Here is a 20,866-nt window from a genome sequence, read left to right as displayed (position 1 = left end):
ATTATCACATGTCAGGTTACTAACATGCAGTACGCATACAATAGAGCTTTTCTGACACACCAGCATTACATATAACCAGCACATGAAAAGATGATGAGTCAAGATGAATTGCGAGTGTGACATTGTTGCTGACTTATTTGTCACTCATTTAATGCGCTCTCGTGATTTACTCTGTCCTACATTTCCATAACTTCTTTGTTCTTTCTTCATTCACAATCAAACAATCAGACTCTATTACTATATTACTCGGCTCTTTTTATTGCTAATTAAAAAAGAGTGATTTTCTATTTGTTAAAATTAATATTTAGATTTATTTTAGAGAAAAGTTGTATACAGGACTGTATTTGTAATGTTTCCACTACCCCTTGACCCTTAATCAAGTAGTGAAAGTATACTGCTGATGATTACTGAAAGTACTAGATGTAACTAATAATTTTTCTGTTATAGTTAGTCGAGCTGAACTCTTTCACCATCAAGTGTCGATTGTCCAAATTTAGAGTCATTTTATTGCAAATAATTTATGACACTGAAATTAGCAGACGTCTAAAAATTTTTTATTTTTTAATTAAATTACAACTAAAAAGATATTTATAAAAAAATTGCACTTGTAGTTTTTCAAGTTTTTAACATGTGATATATTGTTTCTTTTTTTTTTAATTGTTTAATTGAAATTTTTTTATCAAAAAAATTTCTAAAAATTTTGAAATGTCAGCTAACTTGATTTTCATAATAATTTAACAATATATTTCTGTCAATTTAACCGTCGTTTAACATTGTTTAGTTAAATTCAGTGTGTAGCTAAAAACAATATCTGAGTAATTATTTCTAACACTATTCTTATTATATTTTTAGTATTAATGGATTAGGGTTAGCAAGTAATAATAAAATAATAAAATAAAAAATAAAAGCTTGAGGATAAAAAGGAATAAAAAATAGTACAAGGCATATGCATTAGCATAAGCATAAGGAGCAAGTTGTAAGTTTGTTAAATTATATACGGCACGCACGGCATTACCAACCAGCTAGTAGCAGCAGGAACTAGCAGCAGCATCAGAAGTAGAAGTAAAACCGAGTATGGTTGGCTCGCTCTTATATCATCAGGAGCATCAACAACAGCCTCCGTGATTCGGGCCATTAACTCGGTACCGCGATCATAATGAAAGTTACACCAGCACTTAAATTAGGGTGTTGATGGTGTTGCTGATGCTGAGATGGTGATGCTAAACCCAGCTCTTGATGGTGTTTGTTGGAATTTCCTTACTTCTCACGACTCTACAACTCTACGGTAATTAAGTATACATTAGAAACTTGTTGTCAGCTAACATTATTATATATAATACATAATAATATATAATATATAATAGCAAAAAGCATTTAATTCAAAGCCTGCACTGTAAATTCACAGTCGCATATTCTAGCCGAGTTGATCCTGGTAGCCCCCGTAAGCTACTCCAGGGGGTTGAGCCATTTTCTCTCATTTCTCATCTTCCTTTTCTCTCTTCTTCTCTCTTCTCTGTTCTTTGTCGGGATCGGGCGTTTCCCCTAGAGCCTCGAGCGTCTGGATTCAAGTTTCTCGCGGTTAGATGGCAACGCAAGTTTAATATCCTGCAAAAAGACGTCTCCTATTATTACGCCGTTATCTCCATTTTATACATTTTATATACAACCAACAACTAAAATAGCTCTATACGCAGTCTCACTAAAAAATTCCTTTGCTACTTAACTACATTTATAAACCATTTTTTACTTTAATTCAATTACTTTCTTAAACAAAATTCATTCAAATTTTTATTTTTTCAAACATTATTTGATTCGAATAAATAAAAAGATTTAAAAAGCTTTAAAAAGCACAGAGGTATCTATTTCTTGTTGAGCAAAAAACCTGATTGTGGTCGTCGGTGCATATCTAAACGTCAAGTTGACGTTCTTGAGCCATTCTCAACGAGCATCACAGAAGAGAGATGAGAGAACCAACCACCACTGACTTGCTAATATATATGCAAATTAACTATTTGATAAATAATTCAGTTTTTTGGTCTGGCATTCGGATTACCGGATAAATAGAGAGGAAAATACTCCTCTCACACTCCCAACTCATTCCTATATAAAAAAAAAAAAAATAAATGTAAACGAGTTAATCATCAATCTGGAAACTATAGCTTAAAATAAATTGAAAAATTTACTGGATACTGGACGCTTTTCTTTCAACACACTCCTAAACTCGACGTAATTCCACAGACTGGACGTGCTTCACGCTCGAGCACATATTGCTCGACGTTGCACTACTCCAATGCCGTCTATTACTCGGCACCTCGTTTTATCCAACTCGATACATCCGCTCCTCTATATATTTTTTTATATCTAATATAGACACGTATCAACACATACATATATACTTATGTTTATATTTATTGGAATGGTTAACCGTTAGTATTAACCCATTACACACCAGGTCACCTGGAAAAATAAATTAATAACTTTATTTTTCTTCATAATACCTAATTTAGTTGTTGTAAAAATTTATCTTTATTATACTTTCAATTTTCAGATAAATTGTATCACATTTAAATTTAATAAATTGAAACAATCGAATAATTATTTGGTGGTTTGTTTTTCAATAATGAGATTTATTATATTTCAACACGCTGCTAGAATTCATAATTACAAATTAATTATTGTAATCATTATTAGAGTTTGAATTAATTGGATGAAAATGATGAAAGCCCAGTTTTAATTAAAATTCAATTGAAATTCTGTTGTTTAAATGATAAAGGTTTTAATCAGGCCATTAAAATACAAAGAGATTGACTTAAATGATAATGTTTCTCATTGATTTAATTGGACCGAGTGGCCTCAATACTTAACAATAATTTTATTTATAAAATCAAATAGATTTTAAGGTAAAATAAATAAATGCAAAGAGGGTTTAAATGAAAACACTGGCTGTCGGAAATGTTGACGAAATACGATAAACTTTTTGGACAGCAGTAGCAAATGAAAACCAATCCGACGTGGCTAACTTTATTCAACGAACCAACGACAAGACGTTGATGCTACACCAACAGAGAGATCCAGTTCTCTGGCTCTGTATATTTTACTTTATATACAAGTGCAGCTCCTGACACAGGAGATAGGACACAGTTAGTGGTAGTAGCCGAGCCGAGAGTCCGTCTGGACGCAATTTGCATCACTGTGGTTTCACCATTGTCGGGATATCTCGTTTGAGATGACGAAAAACCCAGAAAGAGAATTCACAATGAGTTCCAAGAGTAACAGAGTTTAATAATATATAGAAAATTTACTTTTTAAATTTATGCTACAGAATAAGATATAACAATGTTCCGAGATATAAAGAAAAAAAATGTAATCGCTAAATTCTTTTTCCTTCATCATGTTGGATTGTTCTTTTTTTTTTTTTTATTTTAAATAGACTTGTCATAAACTTTATTAATTTAAATGTCTTCAGGAATAAGATTTAAAATTTTGTTTGACATTGTCTAACTTTATCACATGTTTTGGGATTCCCAGCTCTGGTCGAATATTTATCTAATATATAAAATTCTACATAACAACTATCAGTATAAATAATAAAGTAGAGCTCGCTGCTATTCACATCTGAAAATGTAAAAATCTTCTTTACCATCAACTGCACTGAAATTTAAAAAGAGAATGAGAATAAATTAAATCTGCACATTATATATAAAACATGATAAATTATTTATTCTCGTAGAAAATTAGAAATAATAAAAAAAAAAAAAAAAATTAAAAAAAAAAAGTTCAATTCAACCATCACCGTAAGTCTGTTAAATTAAAAATTTAAAGTTGAATTATTATAAATAAATGAAAGTTAATTTTTAACATAACACACAAGAGCGTCTTTAGCACAGTCTTTGTACTCTCGGAAGTTGGGTTTATTGTTTAGATAATCTTGGCCTTTCAAATCGACACAAGCACACCTATTCTGTGGGAAAGATGGATTCTCGTAATACTGCCTTGGTACTCCTATCCATTCTCTTGATATTCCTCCACTAAAACACAAATTACATTGCGTTGATTCTTACGAAATTTAAAAAATTCAAATTATAATTCATGAATAATTTACAATTTATTAGGCAATAAAAATACCTTTGATTGGTACACCAAAACTTGGTTCCTTCTTCGAAATTCCACTCGACATTACAAGGAGGAAATATTTTATTGACCTTGTCTTTTTCCAATACCTCAACTTCGGCTTTCAAGACCTTCGCCAAGAATTTATGGTACTCTGGTGTTTCCATTCCATACTTATCATAAAATCTACCAACCAGTTTACCTATTAAATAATTTATTTATTAATAATAATAATAAACTATAAAAAAAAAACAATGATAATAATAATTAATAGTATACCTTTAAATAAATATTTGTCATGGTAAGACTTTAACCAATTGTCCAATGACTTGGCTTGCTTGTTTGTCAAACTTGACAGATCATCAGTCAATCCTTTATCACTAAAGTCTCCAGTAATAAAGGCTAGCGATGCATCACGTCCTTATAAATAAAATACAAATTAAATATTCTTTTATAAAACCTCGTTAACATAAATTTTAGAATTATATAATCTACTTAAATTGTTTTTGTGATAAAATGTAAAAACAAACTAAACAATTAACCTGATTATAACCGGTAATTTTTTCAGTATCAGCAATTTAAAATAAAAACACTGACAGTTAACTTAAATATTTACATTTTATTGCTTACTATTTAAACTGATTTTTATTGTTAATGTACTATAACGGGTAATTATTTAGGTCATAGAAAATATGAAAGCTCAACTATCACTCATTTTATCAATTTTTCTAATAAATTATTAATTATATAAGTAAAAGTAGATTTTAATTAAAAAAAATAAATAAGCATTATTTACTTTTAGTGAGTATTACCTAAGAATGCATGATAAGTATTTCCTTTGCCGTAATATTGTTCTCCTTTGGAAACGTCAAAAACTTGTCCCAAAATTGACAAGTACAAACCACTCTCCGGGGAATTAAATTTCTCTAATTCACTTTTACTAAATAATTTATCCGTATCACCCATATATAATTTATAAGCTCCAATATAATCACCGTAGATTAATTTACCGGTGATTGATCGAGACCATTCGTTTAAATAAAGTGACCATCCAATTGCAAGGATCACGGGGATCCACATTTTTACTTTGTGAGCCATTTTTTTTTCTAAAAAAAACAATTACTATTATTTTTTTAATCAACAATAATAATTTTTAATTATTTTATACTTACTTTAAATAGCCAAAAATTGATAATTAAATATAGTATAAATAATTTAGCACATAGAGCACTTGTAGTTATTGACAGTACGGAGATTAAATAGCTACTGTAATTGTCGATTGAAGAAAGTAACAATAAACACGTGGCTGTTAGGTCTACCAACTCTACAAGATAAAATAAATTATTATTATTATTATTGTTAGGAGATTATTTATTTAATATGGAGTAAAAAGTAAAATGGCTGCGGTGTTGGGGCACGACGCTAGTGTTTGCGGTGACAATTCAATTTTAACATTTTTGGTGAGTTTTAATTTAAAAATATAAATTAATCATCAAAATAATGTATAATTTATTTTATTTAGATAGTAGGAGCTGCGCAGTTGTGTGAAAAAATCGCAAATTCCGTGCATCAGTCGGCGCGAAAACAAAATAAACGAGCAATAGTTCACCAGTGCGAGGTTATCACTCAAGTTTTAAAGGATCAATTGTTGTTAATTACTGATTTTATTATTTTGATAATTAACGGAGAGACCAGCCACAGCGTACTCGAGGTAATTAATTTTTTTTATACTGTTATTAAAAGTATAAAGTCCAACATAACCTCACTTGTAGTTTTCAGGCCGAGGAAAATTTAAATAACATTGACAAAAATTTTCTTACCACCGGGGCTGTGTTTTTTGTTTACTGTAACGGTCCGACTTCTTACACCAATGTAACTCACCGGAATACTAGAGTGCTTGCTGATAAATTTTTGATACGAAGAATTTTAAACGTCAACATCTACGTAAGTTTTTTATTTTCAAAATCTATGACAAAGAAATCAATGAAAATTAAATTAGCCGACATTTAAAAATTTTTAGAATTTTTTTTCTATTGAAAAAATGATTAAAAAAAAAAAAAATTTTCACTTGTAAAAAACTTTAAAAACTGTAAGTGCAATTTTTAAAAAATATTTTTTTGTTCTAATTTAATTATTAAAAAAAAAAAAAAATCAAAAAATTAAAATCGTCGGCTAACTTTATTATTATAAAAAATCATGTTAAATTAAATTTTATAATTATAATTTTAGGATCAAAAAAATTGTATGCTATTAGGCAACCGTGTGCTTAATTTATCTCACGGAATCTTGAATCTCCAATCCGGTCGCCCAAACATCGACTTATCTTTAATTCTTTCCGAATAAAAAGGCAATAATGAAGAAAGCTCGAGCTCCGGCTTACGCTTCAAGCCACGAGGAAAGCGAAAACGACAGCGACGAGACAGAATGTAGCATCGGAAGCAACTCTACCGCTGGAACTCACCGTAGTGATACTCCTAATGGGGCAAAGCCGCGTAAGAAGGGTCGTAGACGCAGCAAGACGACAAAAAATAAGCCAGTTAATGACAAGCCACTGTATAAATATTGCTGTAGCATAAAAGAGGACCATGGCCAGCCGCTATTTGGAGTCCAATTCAACCACCACCTGAAGGAAGGTGAACCTCTGATCTTCGCCTCGGTGGGTAGTAATCGGGTGAGCATCTACGAGTGTCCTGAAGGGGCAAACATCAGACTGCTCCAGTGCTACTCAGATCCAGACAGTGAGGAAAACTTTTACACCTGCGCGTGGACCTTTGACGAGCTGGGAAAACCTTTGCTGGCCGTCGCCGGCTCCAGAGGTGTCATCAGGATTATCAGCCCAGTGACAATGACCTGTGTCAAGCATTACATTGGACACGGACACGCGATAAACGAGTTAAAAATCCACCCACGAGATTCCAACGTTTTGCTGTCTGCGTCCAAAGACCACGCTTTGAGGCTCTGGAATATAAAAACTGACGTGTGCATTGCGATCTTTGGTGGCGTTGAAGGTCATCGGGACGAAGTCCTCAGCGCAGACTTTGACATGAAAGGTCAAAGAATTATTTCCTGCGGGATGGATCACGCTCTGAAGCTATGGTCTTTGGATAAGCCGGACATGAAAGAGGCAATAAAGCAGTCTTACTTTTGCAACCCAGCGAGAAATAGCCGTCCGTTTGATTCTATTCTTCAGCACTTTCCGGATTTCACCACCCGAGACGTTCACAGGAACTACGTTGATTGTGTCAAGTGGTACGGAGACTTTATTCTCAGTAAGAGTTGCGAAAATTGTATCGTCTGCTGGAAGCCTGGTCGCTTGGAGGACTCTCAATTGAGAAACAACGAGACCAGCGCGACGGTGATGCATCGGTTTGAATTCAAAGAATGTGATATCTGGTTCATAAGGTTCTCAATGGACTTTTGGCAACGAACGATTGCCCTGGGTAACCAGGTAGGTAGAACTTATGTCTGGGACCTGGATGTTGAAGAGCCTGGCCAAGCTAGGTGCTTCACGTTGCAGCATCCTCGGTGCACTGCACCAATTAGACAGACCAGTTTAAGTCGTGATGGATCTGTTCTTTTGTGTGTCTGCGATGATGCTACTGTCTGGAGGTGGAACCGAGATGATTAGTTACTTTTATTATTATTTATCATTAAATTTAAAAGTAATTTTTTTTTTTTTTTTTTTTTTTTTATTATTATTGGCTTTAGTAAATTAATGTATATTTAATTTGAAGCGAGAGCTGCTAAGGCTGCGCCGAATGCTGCGTCTCCGGATTGTCCTAGTTCTAAGGGTAGTTTGTACCAATTTGTAACTTCTTTTTGTAAGACTGGATTACGCACTAGTCCAGAGCCGTTTCCTACTATACGTTTTATACCTTTTGCTTTCAACAAGTCCTGTGACATCATACTGAAAATAAATATTCATATTTTTATATTTTATTTATTTATTTAATTAAATCGCTAATATTGACTCTATTAATTGTCTCTTTTAAAATAATAAAAAGTTGTATTTAATTTAGCTAAAATTTTTAATGCAACGAGATAAGATGACTGTGATTAGATTATAGAGTACTTACTTATGAAGGTTGCGGATTACACCAGAGCAAAGTGATCGAAAAACACTCCCCAAAGTAAGAGAATTAAGAGTTATTCCTGTGACACTTGCTGTTTTATCTGGGTCGTAGCGTTCGCCCAAAAGAAGTGGTTCTATTTCCATCGTACTTACTGCAGACTCTTCTTGTCCCAACGCAATCAACTTTTCCCAAACTTTAGCTGTTTTTTATTTTATAAATTATAAATCAAGCAAGTAACAAAACATAATTAAATTTTATAAAAAATAATTAACTGACATTGCGGAACTGAGAAGCCTAGATCCATTGCCCAGTGCTGCAAAGTCTTGACAAAAGTCGCTAGGGTATTTCCACCATTCATCGAAGCAGCAACGGCTAAATACTTGTCATTAAAGTACGGAAAGTATTCTATGCTACCTGAAAAAAATTAAATAGTATTTTATTTAATTTAAATCAGTGGTTTAAATTTTTACCTGATTCTGGACAATCATTGGGGTCAAATGAAGGATGAACGTAGGTGAACTGAGCAGAAGTTGAAATATTTAGCACTGCTTCGTCAGGTTCCTTCAATAATGCAAGTACTGAACACTGAAGGTCACCCAATGCAACACCTTTAATTAAATTTATTAAATATTAATCTTTACTTAGAAAAACAATAATATTTATTATTACCTATAGGAACACCTGCGGGAATTCCAAACCAAGGATGTCTTAATTTCCCAGCGACTTGTCCAGGTTTTAGAATACTCTTGGGTAACAAGTTTACTGGAAATCCCGCATTAGCCATCAACTCAGTCTCCCACTTAGCTTGATCAGTCAAAAAGTAGCCCCAGCTGGCAGCATTCTGGGTGCTCATAGTAATTTCATCGCTTCCAGTCAATAAATTCACCAACAAATCTTGAACTGTACCACACCGGTCGTATTTTTGTAGTTTTTCCGGCCTACAATCAATAAATTACAATTAAAATAATGATTAAAAAAAAAAAAAAATAAAATAATATAACAATTTTTGTTAACTGACTTGTTGCGAGCGAACCAGAATAAAGTAGCACATCCAAAGCCCGTATGCACTGGCAAATGACTTTTAGATTGCGGTAATGTACTCAAAAAGATTTTATCACACCGTGCATCTTGCCATGTATACAAATGAGATACACTTTGCCGGTCTATTTCTAATTTGAATGTACCGTCTTCTTTTTCCGGTGATCCGGTTGTTTTCCACAATGCAACGCCGTGCATTTGTCCGCATATTCCTATGCTTTTTACCTGGTACATTATTTTTAGATAATAAATAAACATTATTTTATTATAACATTTACAACTAAAATTTAATTAAATGCAACATTTACGGATGACATTAAAGTTAGCAGTCGCTTGACAATTTTTTAATTTTTTTTTTTTATTAAATAAATTTGCTCCGAAAAATTATTTCTAAAAAATTGGATTTTTTATTTTTCTCATTTTCTTTAACATAATTTATTTGTTAAAAAAATTCTTAAAATTATAAAATATCTGCTAAATTAATGTTCATCATTTACGGCCATTAAAATGAATGAAATAATTAATTAAAAAAAAAAAAACTTTTTTAATTTATAGGTATCTAGAGTTCCTCAAGTGTTGGCACTGTTCCAACTGTCAGTTTAAATAATGTTTAGAATTAGAAAATTGTATGAAGATTTATCAAGAGTTTCACCAAATTAAATTTTCAATTAAATTAAAAAAGTCAAAAAAATATAATAAATAATAAAAAATGAAAATACCTGTCTGAGTAAATCTTTAGGCAGCCTAGAAACGCAGTTATGAACAGCAGATAAGATTTTTGGTACATCCTGTTTATTACCTTCTATTCCAAGATCACTTGGCACATTGGCCTGGGGTTCTTTCGACTGCTTAGCGATTATTTGCTTTGTTTCCGTCGATAAGATAATAACTTTAACTGAAGTGGTGCCCAAATCAATTCCTAGGACCAATTTACCCGCATTAAGCATATTTAAAACTAAAAATATTTATTTAAAATAAAAATATCGTAATAGAGCGCAACAAATGTTTAAAGCGACAGTGAGAAACGTTAATGGCACCAGTTGAATCAGTAATGAGTGATGAGTCAATTATTCAATAACCGTGATGCAGCGAATGAACAAAATGAACCGCTCTTGCCGAGTATCCGTTAAATACTGAATTTAAAGAAATTTTATTGGGGATTGCTGCTTAAATAACTTTTATCTTTAAATTCGAGCATGTCAATTGGCAACTATTTGTACTTTTTAAGTCTGCAATTATGTTGAGATAAATTAAAATCAAGAAAAGAGAGCTGATCGAGACTCTGAATAGACTGATGAAGAAATGAATCTAAAATGTTTACAATAATAATAATAATAATAATAATAATAATAATAATACTTTAGTTGCCTTTTATTCAGCATATTCCTTTTATCGGGTGCAATATACAAAGATAAATTCACTCTCTTCTCATGTGTGTGTGTGTGTGTGTGTTATATCAAACTATTATTCGCAGACTAGAGCTGTCTCACTCCATTTATCGGAACACAATAACTGAATATAATAGACTATTCTCTGTATATGTATCTCATAAATATGTTATATAACATGTTATAAATATTACACAAATATTCAAATTGTATTTTTATTTGAACGGGTTTTTTTTTTGTTATGAATGACGCAACTCACTTTTATAAATTTAGAAATTACTACAACGAATAACCTGTCATTTTTTAAATTAATTACTTGAGTAGTTTCAATAGTTAAGGGAATTATTATAATAATGAAATTATAATTTTGTATACATTATTCAAATTTTTAATTTTGTGATCTGTTGACGGTACGCCAGAACATCCTTCATTGCCAAAACTCTAAAAGATATAATAATAATAATAATTATTATTATTATTGTTATTACCTTTATATTATAATAAAATTAAGGAATAATCAATATTGTATTTCAAGTACTAAAGTTTTAATTAAAATTCACATCTCAACACGCGGGATGAAAATTTAAAATTTTAAATTTAAAATTTTAAATTGATTTATTGCAATGTGACTAACTTGTAGAGCCACCTGCAGTTTTTTTTAACAAATAACACACTAATGGCGGCGCGCACCCACGTGACACATTCCCCATGTGATGAATTGCGCGGGTTACAAGTTGTTTACAAGTGACAGCTGATCAACAAGCAAGTAATGTGAAAGTATCAGGATGTTAGTGACACGATAATCAAGTTTCAGAGATTCTGGATTAAATTAAAAACTCGGTGAGATAACTTAGTGCACAATTACACCCAATTGCAGATAAAAAATATGTGATTTAGTTTATATTTTTCAAGCATGCATTTTATTAAAGATTATGGAGCAATAATTAAATTAAAATAATAATAAAGTTAGCCGACATTTTTGATTTTTTTATTTTCCTTAATTTTATTAATTTATAACTAAAAAATATTTTTAAAAAATAGCACTTATAGTTTTTAAATTTTTTAACAAATGAAAAAAATTTTTTTTTAATAATTGTTTAATAAAAAAAATCATAAAAATTTTTAGATGTCGGCTAACTTTATTTTCATTAAATTAAATCAGACAGTATCTTTTACTGTAAACTCCAATTGAATTTCAATCACAATATAAAAAGGTTTACTGGTAAAATAAAATTTTTTTGATTATGCAAGTTAATATCTGTATTTATTGGTTATTATTATCATCAGACATACAACAACAGTCAAAATTAAATGCTAGGAGATAAATTTATTTTAAACATTCAACCATATGACAGTTATGAGAAAAATATTATACACGTTTAGTTACTTTAATACAATTTTTTGTATACATAATAATGAGATGGTTTAATTCTTCAATACTACCAATATACAGTAATTATATATGTTTCATCATATAAATAAAAATCTCCATAATGCGTTTAAGACTGTAGTAATTAAAATTAATTCTCCAAATAATATGTAAAAGCAAAAAAAAAAAAAAAATAGTAGAGTAAAGCCATTAGAGTTAAAAATTTTTAGTGTTATCCAAAGATAAATATAGCTCCCCGCTGATGTATTCCGCTTACATAATACCGATAACTCCACAACTCCAGCGTGTTCCTGCGTTTCCAGTTGTCTTGGACAATTCATGACCTCCTTTACCGAGATCATCAACACTTGAGTGAACAACAACAGCGCGTCCAATAATGCTGTTTGGTCCAGATAGAGAGATCATTTTGTCAACAATGTTTACAGTGGCAACACCTTGAGCTGTTGCTTCAATGTTTCCAAGGTCTCCAATGTGTCTAACAGTGTCTGTTGGTGCTCCATGAGCTTGCTAAAATAATTAATTCATTATCAATTACTATTATTATTTATTTAAACAACGATAATTAATATATTTTACATTTGTTGGATTGAAATGTCCGCCAGTAGTAGTGCAGTTGTTTGTAAGATCTCCCTTTTCATGAACATGGAATCCATGTTTACCCGGAGTGAGTCCATTTATTGTTCCAGTAATAGTAACAGGTCCAGTGGGATTACTTTGAACGAATTTAAGATTTCCAGTGACAAATTTGGTGCTGTCATGTGGCATAAGCTTCACAACACCGACAATATCTTTACTCACCGCTACTGCAGCAAAAGCCAGCAGTAACACAATTGACGATTTCATTTTTTTATTGCTAAAACAAAAAATTTATTAGTATTGTTAAATTTAAAAAATTTTATTTAGAGTTAGACATGTCGTGCTAATTGTTATTTTATTTGTTACACTCGTGTAAATCGACCTCGAAATTCCCCAGGAAATATCCATCCATTTATATTGTTAGAATACTTTGACATTAACAGATATTTAAATGTAAACACTGTGATAATTTTATTATTTATGTATTTTTTAAAACTCGATAATCTTTAAGCTTATAGAGGATAAAACTACCAATTAAATTCTAACCTGGGTGAATATTTATTTAAAGTAATTGATAAAATAAAATTTAATCACTTGAAACAATAAAAATAACAAGTAAAAGCAAGATATGTAATATAAAGTGAAAGTATTATACCAACCGAGAGGTACAACAGGTCTTACAGATACAAACAGAATGAATAAAAATCTACCGGTTACGATGTTCTTATATGAGTAGACCTGATGTACCTCATCCCCTCGTCTCTCATCTTTCAACACCAACTCGTTTCTCTCAATCTAATCCTTATTGTTGATGATTTGCATTAATAAACCACCCTACTTGCATTTATAGTAATCAAAGCTCGTCAGAACGAATGAGCGCATCGTCAGTTTATTTATTTTTATTATTTACTACATCCAGAAGCTTCCGCAATAAAATAAACATCTAATTTCAAAAGCTTTTTATTTTTTTTTTTTTCAGCCTTGAATGAAATTATCATTCAAATTATATCCGGAAAATTTCGGTTTTTATAATTGAAAAATTTTATCTAATATTATTCAATAAAGATATATTATATGATTATCTTAAATAACTGCGCAAATTCTCGAAGGATTATACAAGGAAATTAATTAGATACATAAAATACGCACTTATACTTTTTTAACATCTTAAGTTGTTATGTATATATATATATAATGCCGTCACTAACTAGTTCACCTTCAGACTTACAATTAAATCATTGGTATACTTTTAAAAATATGAAACTTTATTTTAAAATAAAAGTGTGTCAATGAAGAAAAATAAGAAGAAAAAAAGGTAGTATTTTTCAAACAAATCCAATTGATTATAAACTCAATTAATTCAATTTCCGTCTATCAAAGCTCATCACAATAATGGTCTTATCAAAGATAAATTCGTTCTGACAAATAATGTCAATTACCACATGAATGATGATAATAATAATGATGGTGATGCGAATGAACTTTAATGACTGAGATTATTAAATGTATGATATAATGTTATATAATAGAAGACATTTTTTTCACAAATATTCAAAACTTTTATTATAATAAAAACATTATACATAATTTATAAATAATAATATATTAAGCATTTTTTTTTTTTTTTTTTTTTTTTTTTTCTTTCATATAAAGCATAAAATAATTTATTTTATCACACAATTTATTGAGATATGAATAAAAAATGATCACTAGAGATTTAATAAATATCACACATTTTATAACTTTAAAATATTAAAAAAAATTCAACAATTCACACATTACGTGAGTCATTCTATGCTGCCGCTGCTTGTCTTTTAATGGATGTTGCGAGTTGGAAACCCAACATCACTCCGATTATCTATCCAAGATAAAAAAAAAAATTTATTAATCCATAATACAACTATAAATATTAATGAAAAAATTTACTTCAGTTAGACCAATTGCAGCTCCGAGCCAAATAAGTAATTCTGAATTAGCTCTGATTTGTCTCAAAAGAGTCTGGTAGCAACCATTCGAGATTACCAAAGGGTTTCCTCTTTGACAAGGCTCTGTATTATTACTGAAACAACAAGTCGACGGAAGTTTTTCTTTCAAAGATTCTTCCCAGTCATCTGAAGAATCTACACCACAGCAGTTAAACTGTAATACGCTAAAATTAATGACTGTTGATAAAAAAATCTATGAATTAATTAATTAAATAACAAACATAAGTTTGAATGGAATCCCAAGCAACTTTATTGTCTGGTTCGGATTCATATGTAACCAATGCTTCTCTCAATGTAGTTCTCAATAAATCAGAAACGTCAGACTGAAAGATAGCTATACCGATACCGATTGCAAGCTCAATTGCAAAAATAGTCAGCAAAGTAACTCCAAACTATAATGATTTAATAATTAAAATTATGTGTTAAATATTAATTATAATTATAAGATACGTACTGCGATAAGTAGGATGTGTTTTTCTTTGACTGCTCCGAAGCAGCCTAGAAAAGCGATTACGAAGACAATCATACCAATAATTATCAGTACGATGGCTGGAGCTAGTATTCTTCCTCCCATAAAGTGGTTGTAATTTGTAACATCTGCTAAAATTTTGCATCCTACGATTAATATTCCAAGTCCAGCACCCTATAAAATTTATTTTATTGTAAACTTGTCAATTTTTGATAACATCGACAAAATAATAAGTTACCGAAAAAATAACGTTGAAAAAAAAAAGAAGATATTTGACCGTAGCCATTGCACAGGATTCTACTGTCATGTTTGATTGAATAATTTTATTTTAAAGCCAGGTGTTGACAATGACTCTCGGGTTTGAAGACTGAGCATGATAATAAAAAGCTCTGGGAACAATAAAATTTGCAGGAAATCGATTAGCTTTTACCCCGTTGCTCTTTAAACTCTCTATTGCTGTCCAGTCCCAGGATACTGATACTGGAGAACGTGGGGATTCCCATTTGCCAATTGGCCACTTGCTTTTTTACACGTTATGTGTACAATCCTTGTCACCATGACTACTAGTGGTGATAAAAAGCAAAAAAAAAAAAAATATTTTAAAATATCTAAGTAATATGATATGTATCGTTATTTTTTTAAAACTTTGTAAACTGATCTGATAAATTGCACAGCAAATATTTATTCATTTCATTTTATAATATTTTTTTACAATTCAAGTATATTAAAAAATAACTAAAAATCAAATACTCATCAATATATTGATAAATTCATTCTTCTTTCTTCATTATTGTTCAATTGAAATCATATGGGTCATATATGTACAAACGCTCTGAAATATTTAAAATCAATATTGCTAATTTTAATTAAAAAATTATTAATTAATTTTGGATAAATTATTTAAAATCATAGTTTTTAATAAAGAGAACAATTTAAAATAATATAATTTGGATTTTTTTAACTTACTTTTGTAAAATTAAACGTCATTGATAATATTTTTTAAAATCCTGAAAAAATTTAATCTGTCATTTATTGATTATTAAATTTAAAAAACTATTTTGAATGGAGATTTTTGAGTTATATCGTGTTTTTTTTTTTTTTTTTTAATTAATTATTTTAAAAAGTATTCAATATAATTATAATTATTTGCATTATTTGTAATTGTTGTATACAGGAATTTATATTAACAACAACAAGTTATAGCTACAGTTTGAAAAAAAAAACAAGATGGCGGTAGTGTTTGTTTCTGTCAAACGCGCACACATGTATAATAAATGTGTACATGCATCCACACACAATGATACACAATTAAAAAAAAAAAAAATAAAAAATATCTGTTGACTGACTGTTATTATTGTACTAATAAGGATCTTAAGGCAGCTGAATACTTTTCTCAGCTGGCAGGGGATATTTTTTTTTGTCATCATTAATCTTGTTGTTTCGACAGTAGCTTAAACAAAAATGTATAAATTTGATCTGTAATTGTATATATTGTACTTGTGCTAGATAAATTTTTTATTAAAAGCTTTGTTTTAAAAATAAGTAATATTAAAATGTCACGGTCCAAGTATAAAACATCAACATCTAGTATTTGTGCTGACTGTGGAGCTCTTGGTAAAAAATAATTAAATCTATTATTAATTTATTGAATCTTGGTTTTTTTTTTATTAAAAGTCAATCTCATCGTATCCAAATTTGTTTAAATTTATTTATCTATTTACAAAAATATAAACTAATGTTTTAGAACCGGGATGGGCATCAATAAATCGAGCTATTCTATTATGTGATGAGTGTTGCAGTATACATAGAAGTCTTGGTAGACATGTGTCACATGTTAAGTCTCTCCACAAAGGATTTTGGAGCAGTTATTTACTTACTGTACGTTTCAATAAAATTTTTTTAATTAATTATTAATAATTTTAATAACTTTTGTAGATGATACACACTTTAAATGACAATGGAGCTAATAATATATGGGAGTATTCACTCCATGATTCAAATAATTCAAAAGTAAATCGTAAAAAGCCACAGCCAAAAGATCCACTTTAGTAAGATACATTTATATCTTTTAAAATAAATATTTAGATAATTTTTAAACATATATTTATACATTACAGTCCAGTAAAAGCAGATTTTATTCGTGCAAAACATCAACAATTGACATTCGTATTACGGCCGAGCAAAGACGAATCTTGCAGCGAAGAAGAACTGAGTAAACAATTACACAGTAGTGTAAGAACCAGTAATTTGGAAACATCACTTCGGCTTTTAGTCCAAGGAGGTAATCCAAACTATTTTTACAAAGAAAAAGGTACAACTCCACTTCATGTTGCTGCCAGAGCTGGTCAGGCACTTCAATTGGAATTGCTAATCGCTAATGGAGGAAATCCTAATATTGTTGATTCTACTGGCCACACACCAGCTGAAATTGCTCGGTATAATAAATTATAAAATTTTAATTTACAATTAAATATTAAATTTATTAAAATATTACAGAATAACAGGACACTTGGATTTAGCCGACAGATTGATTGAGTGTATGTATCAAGTTACTGATCGATTGACATATTTTATATGTTCACGTAAACCAGATCATCGAACAACTGAGCATTTAATTATTCCGGAATGGTCTGAAACACTGGAAAGAAATGAACTGACTAATGAAGCGCGTAATCGCCTTCAAATGCTGCCAAATAATTTACTGGAAGAATTAACAATGGATGTTTACGATGAAGTTGACAGAAGAGAAGTTGAAGCTGGTTAGTATATTATTTTTATTATAATTCAAGTTATATGTGTTTATTAATTAAAAACTTAATTGACAGTCGTAAATTAATTATAATCATTATAGTTAATACATAAAAATTTTTTATTAATTTTATTAATCCTTGTAGTCTAAATTTCATACAAGTTATAAAATAATAGAGTAACTTATCATTGTTATTAGTCTCTGTCATAAAATTTAATGAAATATTATCACTTGTCATTGCTGTTTTGTTTTTCCTCATTAATTTGCATGATTGTTTTTTTTTTTCATTTATTATGCTACAAAGGACCGGTGAGTAGAATAAATAACAATTTTAGATTATACTCAGTAGAAAAATAGATTAGAAAATTAGCCACAATTAGCTTCAAATATTCATCATCTTTATTAATTTCTTACAGTTAAATTTTAACTAATTTTTATTTCAAATTTACAAAATTAGTATGGCTATCAAGCACAACTCTTCATGAAAGGAGTACTGCTGTACCTTTTCTACCAGTAAATCCATATCTGTCATCAACACGAAATCAAGGACGACAAAAATTAGCCAGATTTATGCCGCAAGAGTTTGCTACACTGATTGTTGATATTCTTACTGAAACTGCACGTCGTCATATGCAAGCTAATTGTACACCTCTTCAAGGTATATTATTTTAATCAATCCATCATCATCATCATCATCATCATCATTCTTTAAATTATTAATTTTTTATTTAAATTTAGATCCAACTGTTTCGGCGCTTAAAAAAGAACGTGCTATTAAAAATTGCGGATCACAAACATCTGACGATGAGCCGTTGTACGACAGCGTGGCGTCTGATGACGAGCTTGGAGGGAATGACACCAACCAAGAGCTTCCTAACAACAATAATGAGGTAAAATTAATCTTTGCTGAGATTAACATCATTGTAGTTATTATTTTAAATCAGTATACTAATTATTTAGCTTTAGAATTTTATACACTTGTTTTTTAATTTAAAAAGAGTTAGTTTATTATTGTTATTATTATTATTATTATTGCGTGGTGTTATTGTCGGCTGATTGAAGGTATCAGGAAAACAAAAATTAAGGAAACAACTTAGCACGTGGCTCTTCTGTAGACAATGTTTTTAGGCAAGTGCTATAACAAAGAAATTTCGGTGTTTTTTTTTTTTTTTTTTAATTATTACCTCCATTATAAATGCATGAGAGGATATTTATTATTTTTTAATACCTATATTTATTTTACCCGCACTGACCACTATCACACAGCCAAATAAAAACTTTTTCAGCAAGGTTTTCTTAAAACAAATCCACATTCTGTGAGTTGATACTAAATTCACACTCATTCATGTTATCAGAGATTTTTTTTTTCTGTAAACCATAAATCCATGTTATAAATTTCATAAATTAATATTTTGTAATTTTTTATTTATTATATAACAGAAGGCAGTTGGAACAACAGGCAAAAGCCATCCTGCTGTAATTCAAGTTCTAAAAAAGCAGTTAAATGTATCCGAGTCAACAATAAAAAATCTCCACGATGAAATTCAAAACTTTCAACAAACAATTCAGCAGCTTACCTTGGAAAATCGGCAGTTAAAAAATATTATTGATATATATGTCAAGCCAAAACTTCCACAATCGTATGAGACCGTGAATGGGCACACTGATGTTGAACAAGAATCGGTATTAGATTCTATTGATACCAAATCACAGCTACGGGGAAATCAAAGACCTGCATCTATGTATGAAACACGACAAGGATTGAAAAAAATTGGCTCGTTGAATGTCTCAGTGAGTTTTATAATATTTTTTATTGTAAATTTATTAAATTAGTGTTTAATAATTAATTTATTTTTTAAGAAAAGAGAAGATGAGCTTCCAGAGCTTGAAACTCGGTCGAATATTGATCAAAAAATTTGGGAATGTCAAAAAATAAATTTACCAGCGAGGGATCAAGTGACTATTTGTACAGACCAAGTCACTAAAGGTATCCAAGAACTTTGGATGGCAATGCAAGATCCTACTCAAAAAGAAGATTTTGTGCCATGCGCTGAAAAAATTCGTCTTGCTGTTACGGAATTGACGACTATATTTTCACAGGTTAATATTATATTACAATGTGTATGTTTTTATTGGTTCTAGGTAAAAAAAATCCCAGAAAATATATCCCCCACAAATAAATTTCCCTTGATAAAATATCCTACAACACAAATATCCCAAACATCTCAATATCACATAAAATTATTGAAATAACTTAATATTTCTTGTAAATTATTTATTATTATCAACAATTTACATATTATTATATAAAATATTCGTATTTATCATAATTATTAGTATTATAAACCAACAAGATATTTTTTTTAAAGGGATAATTTTGCCATGGGAGATTTTTGTTTTGGGATATATTTTCGATGTGATATATTTACTGGGATATTATTTACTAGGATTTTATGATCGGACACCATTTTTATTCTAATTACTAATTTATTATTTAAAATATTACAACAGAGTTCATTGGATGAAAATATTAGGACAGCGTTGAGACAGTTGAACGGAAATACAGGAAGACTACAAACAGAGTGTGTAAGTCTTGAGCGTTGCACGGGTGATTCCGAGCACACGAAACGTTGTCTTCAGCAGGTACGATGCTGTGCCTATGATATTGCCAAAGCGACAAAACTCCTGGTGACTCATTTTCAATCATTATAGTCGAAAGATAATTAAATTAAATATTAATATAATAATGCGCATGCTTATTACAATAACTGATATTACTACTATTATATCATTTTTTTAAGTTATTATTTTATTAATTACTTTAAATGAATTTAATACGGAAACAAAAATATTAACAGAGACTGAGTAGTTGATATAAGCATTCTAATTGCTTTTCTTCCTTCCCAAGTGCAATTAGTCAAAAGGATAATAATAATAATAATCATTTCATAAATAAATTTTTTTCGTATTTTTTTTTTTGCGTGTCTTAGAATTTTTAATATTTTAATAACGTTTTACCATGATAACGTTTGTTATATAATAATAATAATAATTTTTTTTTTTTTTTTTTTTTTAACTAAAAAATTAT

At 29.9% G+C, this 20,866-nt stretch overlaps 7 protein-coding genes across 8 annotated transcripts; 3 read left to right on the top strand and 4 right to left on the bottom strand.

The window, feature by feature from the left end:
- Nucleotides 1–3,503: 3,503 nt before the first annotated feature.
- Nucleotides 3,504–5,370, bottom strand: LOC123266388 (neuferricin). Its single transcript, XM_044730646.1, has 6 exons — nucleotides 5,283–5,370; nucleotides 4,923–5,216; nucleotides 4,390–4,530; nucleotides 4,126–4,312; nucleotides 3,714–4,028; nucleotides 3,504–3,659 (listed from the first exon to the last, which is right to left on the bottom strand). Exons 2-5 carry the CDS (start codon nucleotides 5,206–5,208, stop codon nucleotides 3,848–3,850), a joined length of 795 nt encoding a protein of 264 aa, XP_044586581.1. The 5' UTR covers nucleotides 5,209–5,216; nucleotides 5,283–5,370; the 3' UTR covers nucleotides 3,504–3,659; nucleotides 3,714–3,847.
- Nucleotides 5,371–5,452: 82 nt separating this feature from the next.
- LOC123266395 lies at nucleotides 5,453–6,055 on the top strand. The gene is made up of 3 exons (XM_044730656.1): nucleotides 5,453–5,570; nucleotides 5,633–5,821; nucleotides 5,883–6,055. Exons 1-3 carry the CDS (start codon nucleotides 5,508–5,510, stop codon nucleotides 5,907–5,909), a joined length of 279 nt encoding a protein of 92 aa, XP_044586591.1. The 5' UTR covers nucleotides 5,453–5,507; the 3' UTR covers nucleotides 5,910–6,055.
- On the top strand, nucleotides 5,919–8,047 carry LOC123266387 (polycomb protein EED). Its single transcript, XM_044730645.1, has 3 exons — nucleotides 5,919–6,054; nucleotides 6,340–7,764; nucleotides 7,822–8,047. The coding sequence occupies exon 2, from the start codon at nucleotides 6,464–6,466 to the stop codon at nucleotides 7,736–7,738; it is 1,275 nt and encodes a 424-aa protein (XP_044586580.1). The 5' UTR covers nucleotides 5,919–6,054; nucleotides 6,340–6,463; the 3' UTR covers nucleotides 7,739–7,764; nucleotides 7,822–8,047.
- Nucleotides 7,819–10,636, bottom strand: LOC123266386 (sedoheptulokinase-like). 2 transcript variants are annotated; one of them, XM_044730644.1, is made up of 8 exons: nucleotides 10,581–10,636; nucleotides 9,941–10,140; nucleotides 9,202–9,446; nucleotides 8,853–9,121; nucleotides 8,654–8,791; nucleotides 8,460–8,597; nucleotides 8,187–8,382; nucleotides 7,819–8,017 (listed from the first exon to the last, which is right to left on the bottom strand). In XM_044730644.1, the coding sequence occupies exons 3-8, from the start codon at nucleotides 9,417–9,419 to the stop codon at nucleotides 7,834–7,836; spliced, it is 1,143 nt and encodes a 380-aa protein (XP_044586579.1). In that variant the 5' UTR covers nucleotides 9,420–9,446; nucleotides 9,941–10,140; nucleotides 10,581–10,636; the 3' UTR covers nucleotides 7,819–7,833. The 2 variants fall into 2 exon arrangements, with proteins under 2 accessions (XP_044586579.1, XP_044586577.1); XM_044730642.1 differs by lacking the exon at nucleotides 10,581–10,636 and having other exon boundaries at nucleotides 9,941–10,526.
- On the top strand, nucleotides 9,657–20,786 carry LOC123266382 (ARF GTPase-activating protein Git). The gene is made up of 11 exons (XM_044730630.1): nucleotides 9,657–9,674; nucleotides 16,548–16,643; nucleotides 16,774–16,907; nucleotides 16,965–17,077; nucleotides 17,147–17,464; nucleotides 17,526–17,788; nucleotides 18,236–18,436; nucleotides 18,517–18,668; nucleotides 19,219–19,569; nucleotides 19,639–19,878; nucleotides 20,290–20,786. Exons 2-11 carry the CDS (start codon nucleotides 16,583–16,585, stop codon nucleotides 20,488–20,490), a joined length of 2,034 nt encoding a protein of 677 aa, XP_044586565.1. The 5' UTR covers nucleotides 9,657–9,674; nucleotides 16,548–16,582; the 3' UTR covers nucleotides 20,491–20,786.
- LOC123266393 (superoxide dismutase [Cu-Zn]-like) lies at nucleotides 11,852–13,398 on the bottom strand. Its single transcript, XM_044730653.1, has 3 exons — nucleotides 13,235–13,398; nucleotides 12,576–12,852; nucleotides 11,852–12,506 (listed from the first exon to the last, which is right to left on the bottom strand). Exons 2-3 carry the CDS (start codon nucleotides 12,840–12,842, stop codon nucleotides 12,252–12,254), a joined length of 522 nt encoding a protein of 173 aa, XP_044586588.1. The 5' UTR covers nucleotides 12,843–12,852; nucleotides 13,235–13,398; the 3' UTR covers nucleotides 11,852–12,251.
- LOC123266389 (tetraspanin-9-like) lies at nucleotides 14,334–15,565 on the bottom strand. Its single transcript, XM_044730648.1, has 5 exons — nucleotides 15,268–15,565; nucleotides 15,015–15,203; nucleotides 14,782–14,952; nucleotides 14,502–14,714; nucleotides 14,334–14,433 (listed from the first exon to the last, which is right to left on the bottom strand). Exons 1-5 carry the CDS (start codon nucleotides 15,334–15,336, stop codon nucleotides 14,368–14,370), a joined length of 708 nt encoding a protein of 235 aa, XP_044586583.1. The 5' UTR covers nucleotides 15,337–15,565; the 3' UTR covers nucleotides 14,334–14,367.
- Nucleotides 20,787–20,866: the final 80 nt, after the last annotated feature.

Source organism: Cotesia glomerata, linkage group LG5 (genome assembly GCF_020080835.1).
Source record: "Cotesia glomerata isolate CgM1 linkage group LG5, MPM_Cglom_v2.3, whole genome shotgun sequence".
NCBI lineage: Eukaryota > Metazoa > Arthropoda > Insecta > Hymenoptera > Braconidae > Cotesia > Cotesia glomerata.
Note: the sequence above shows the minus strand (reverse complement) of the source record. Positions and strands in the feature narration are given on the sequence as shown.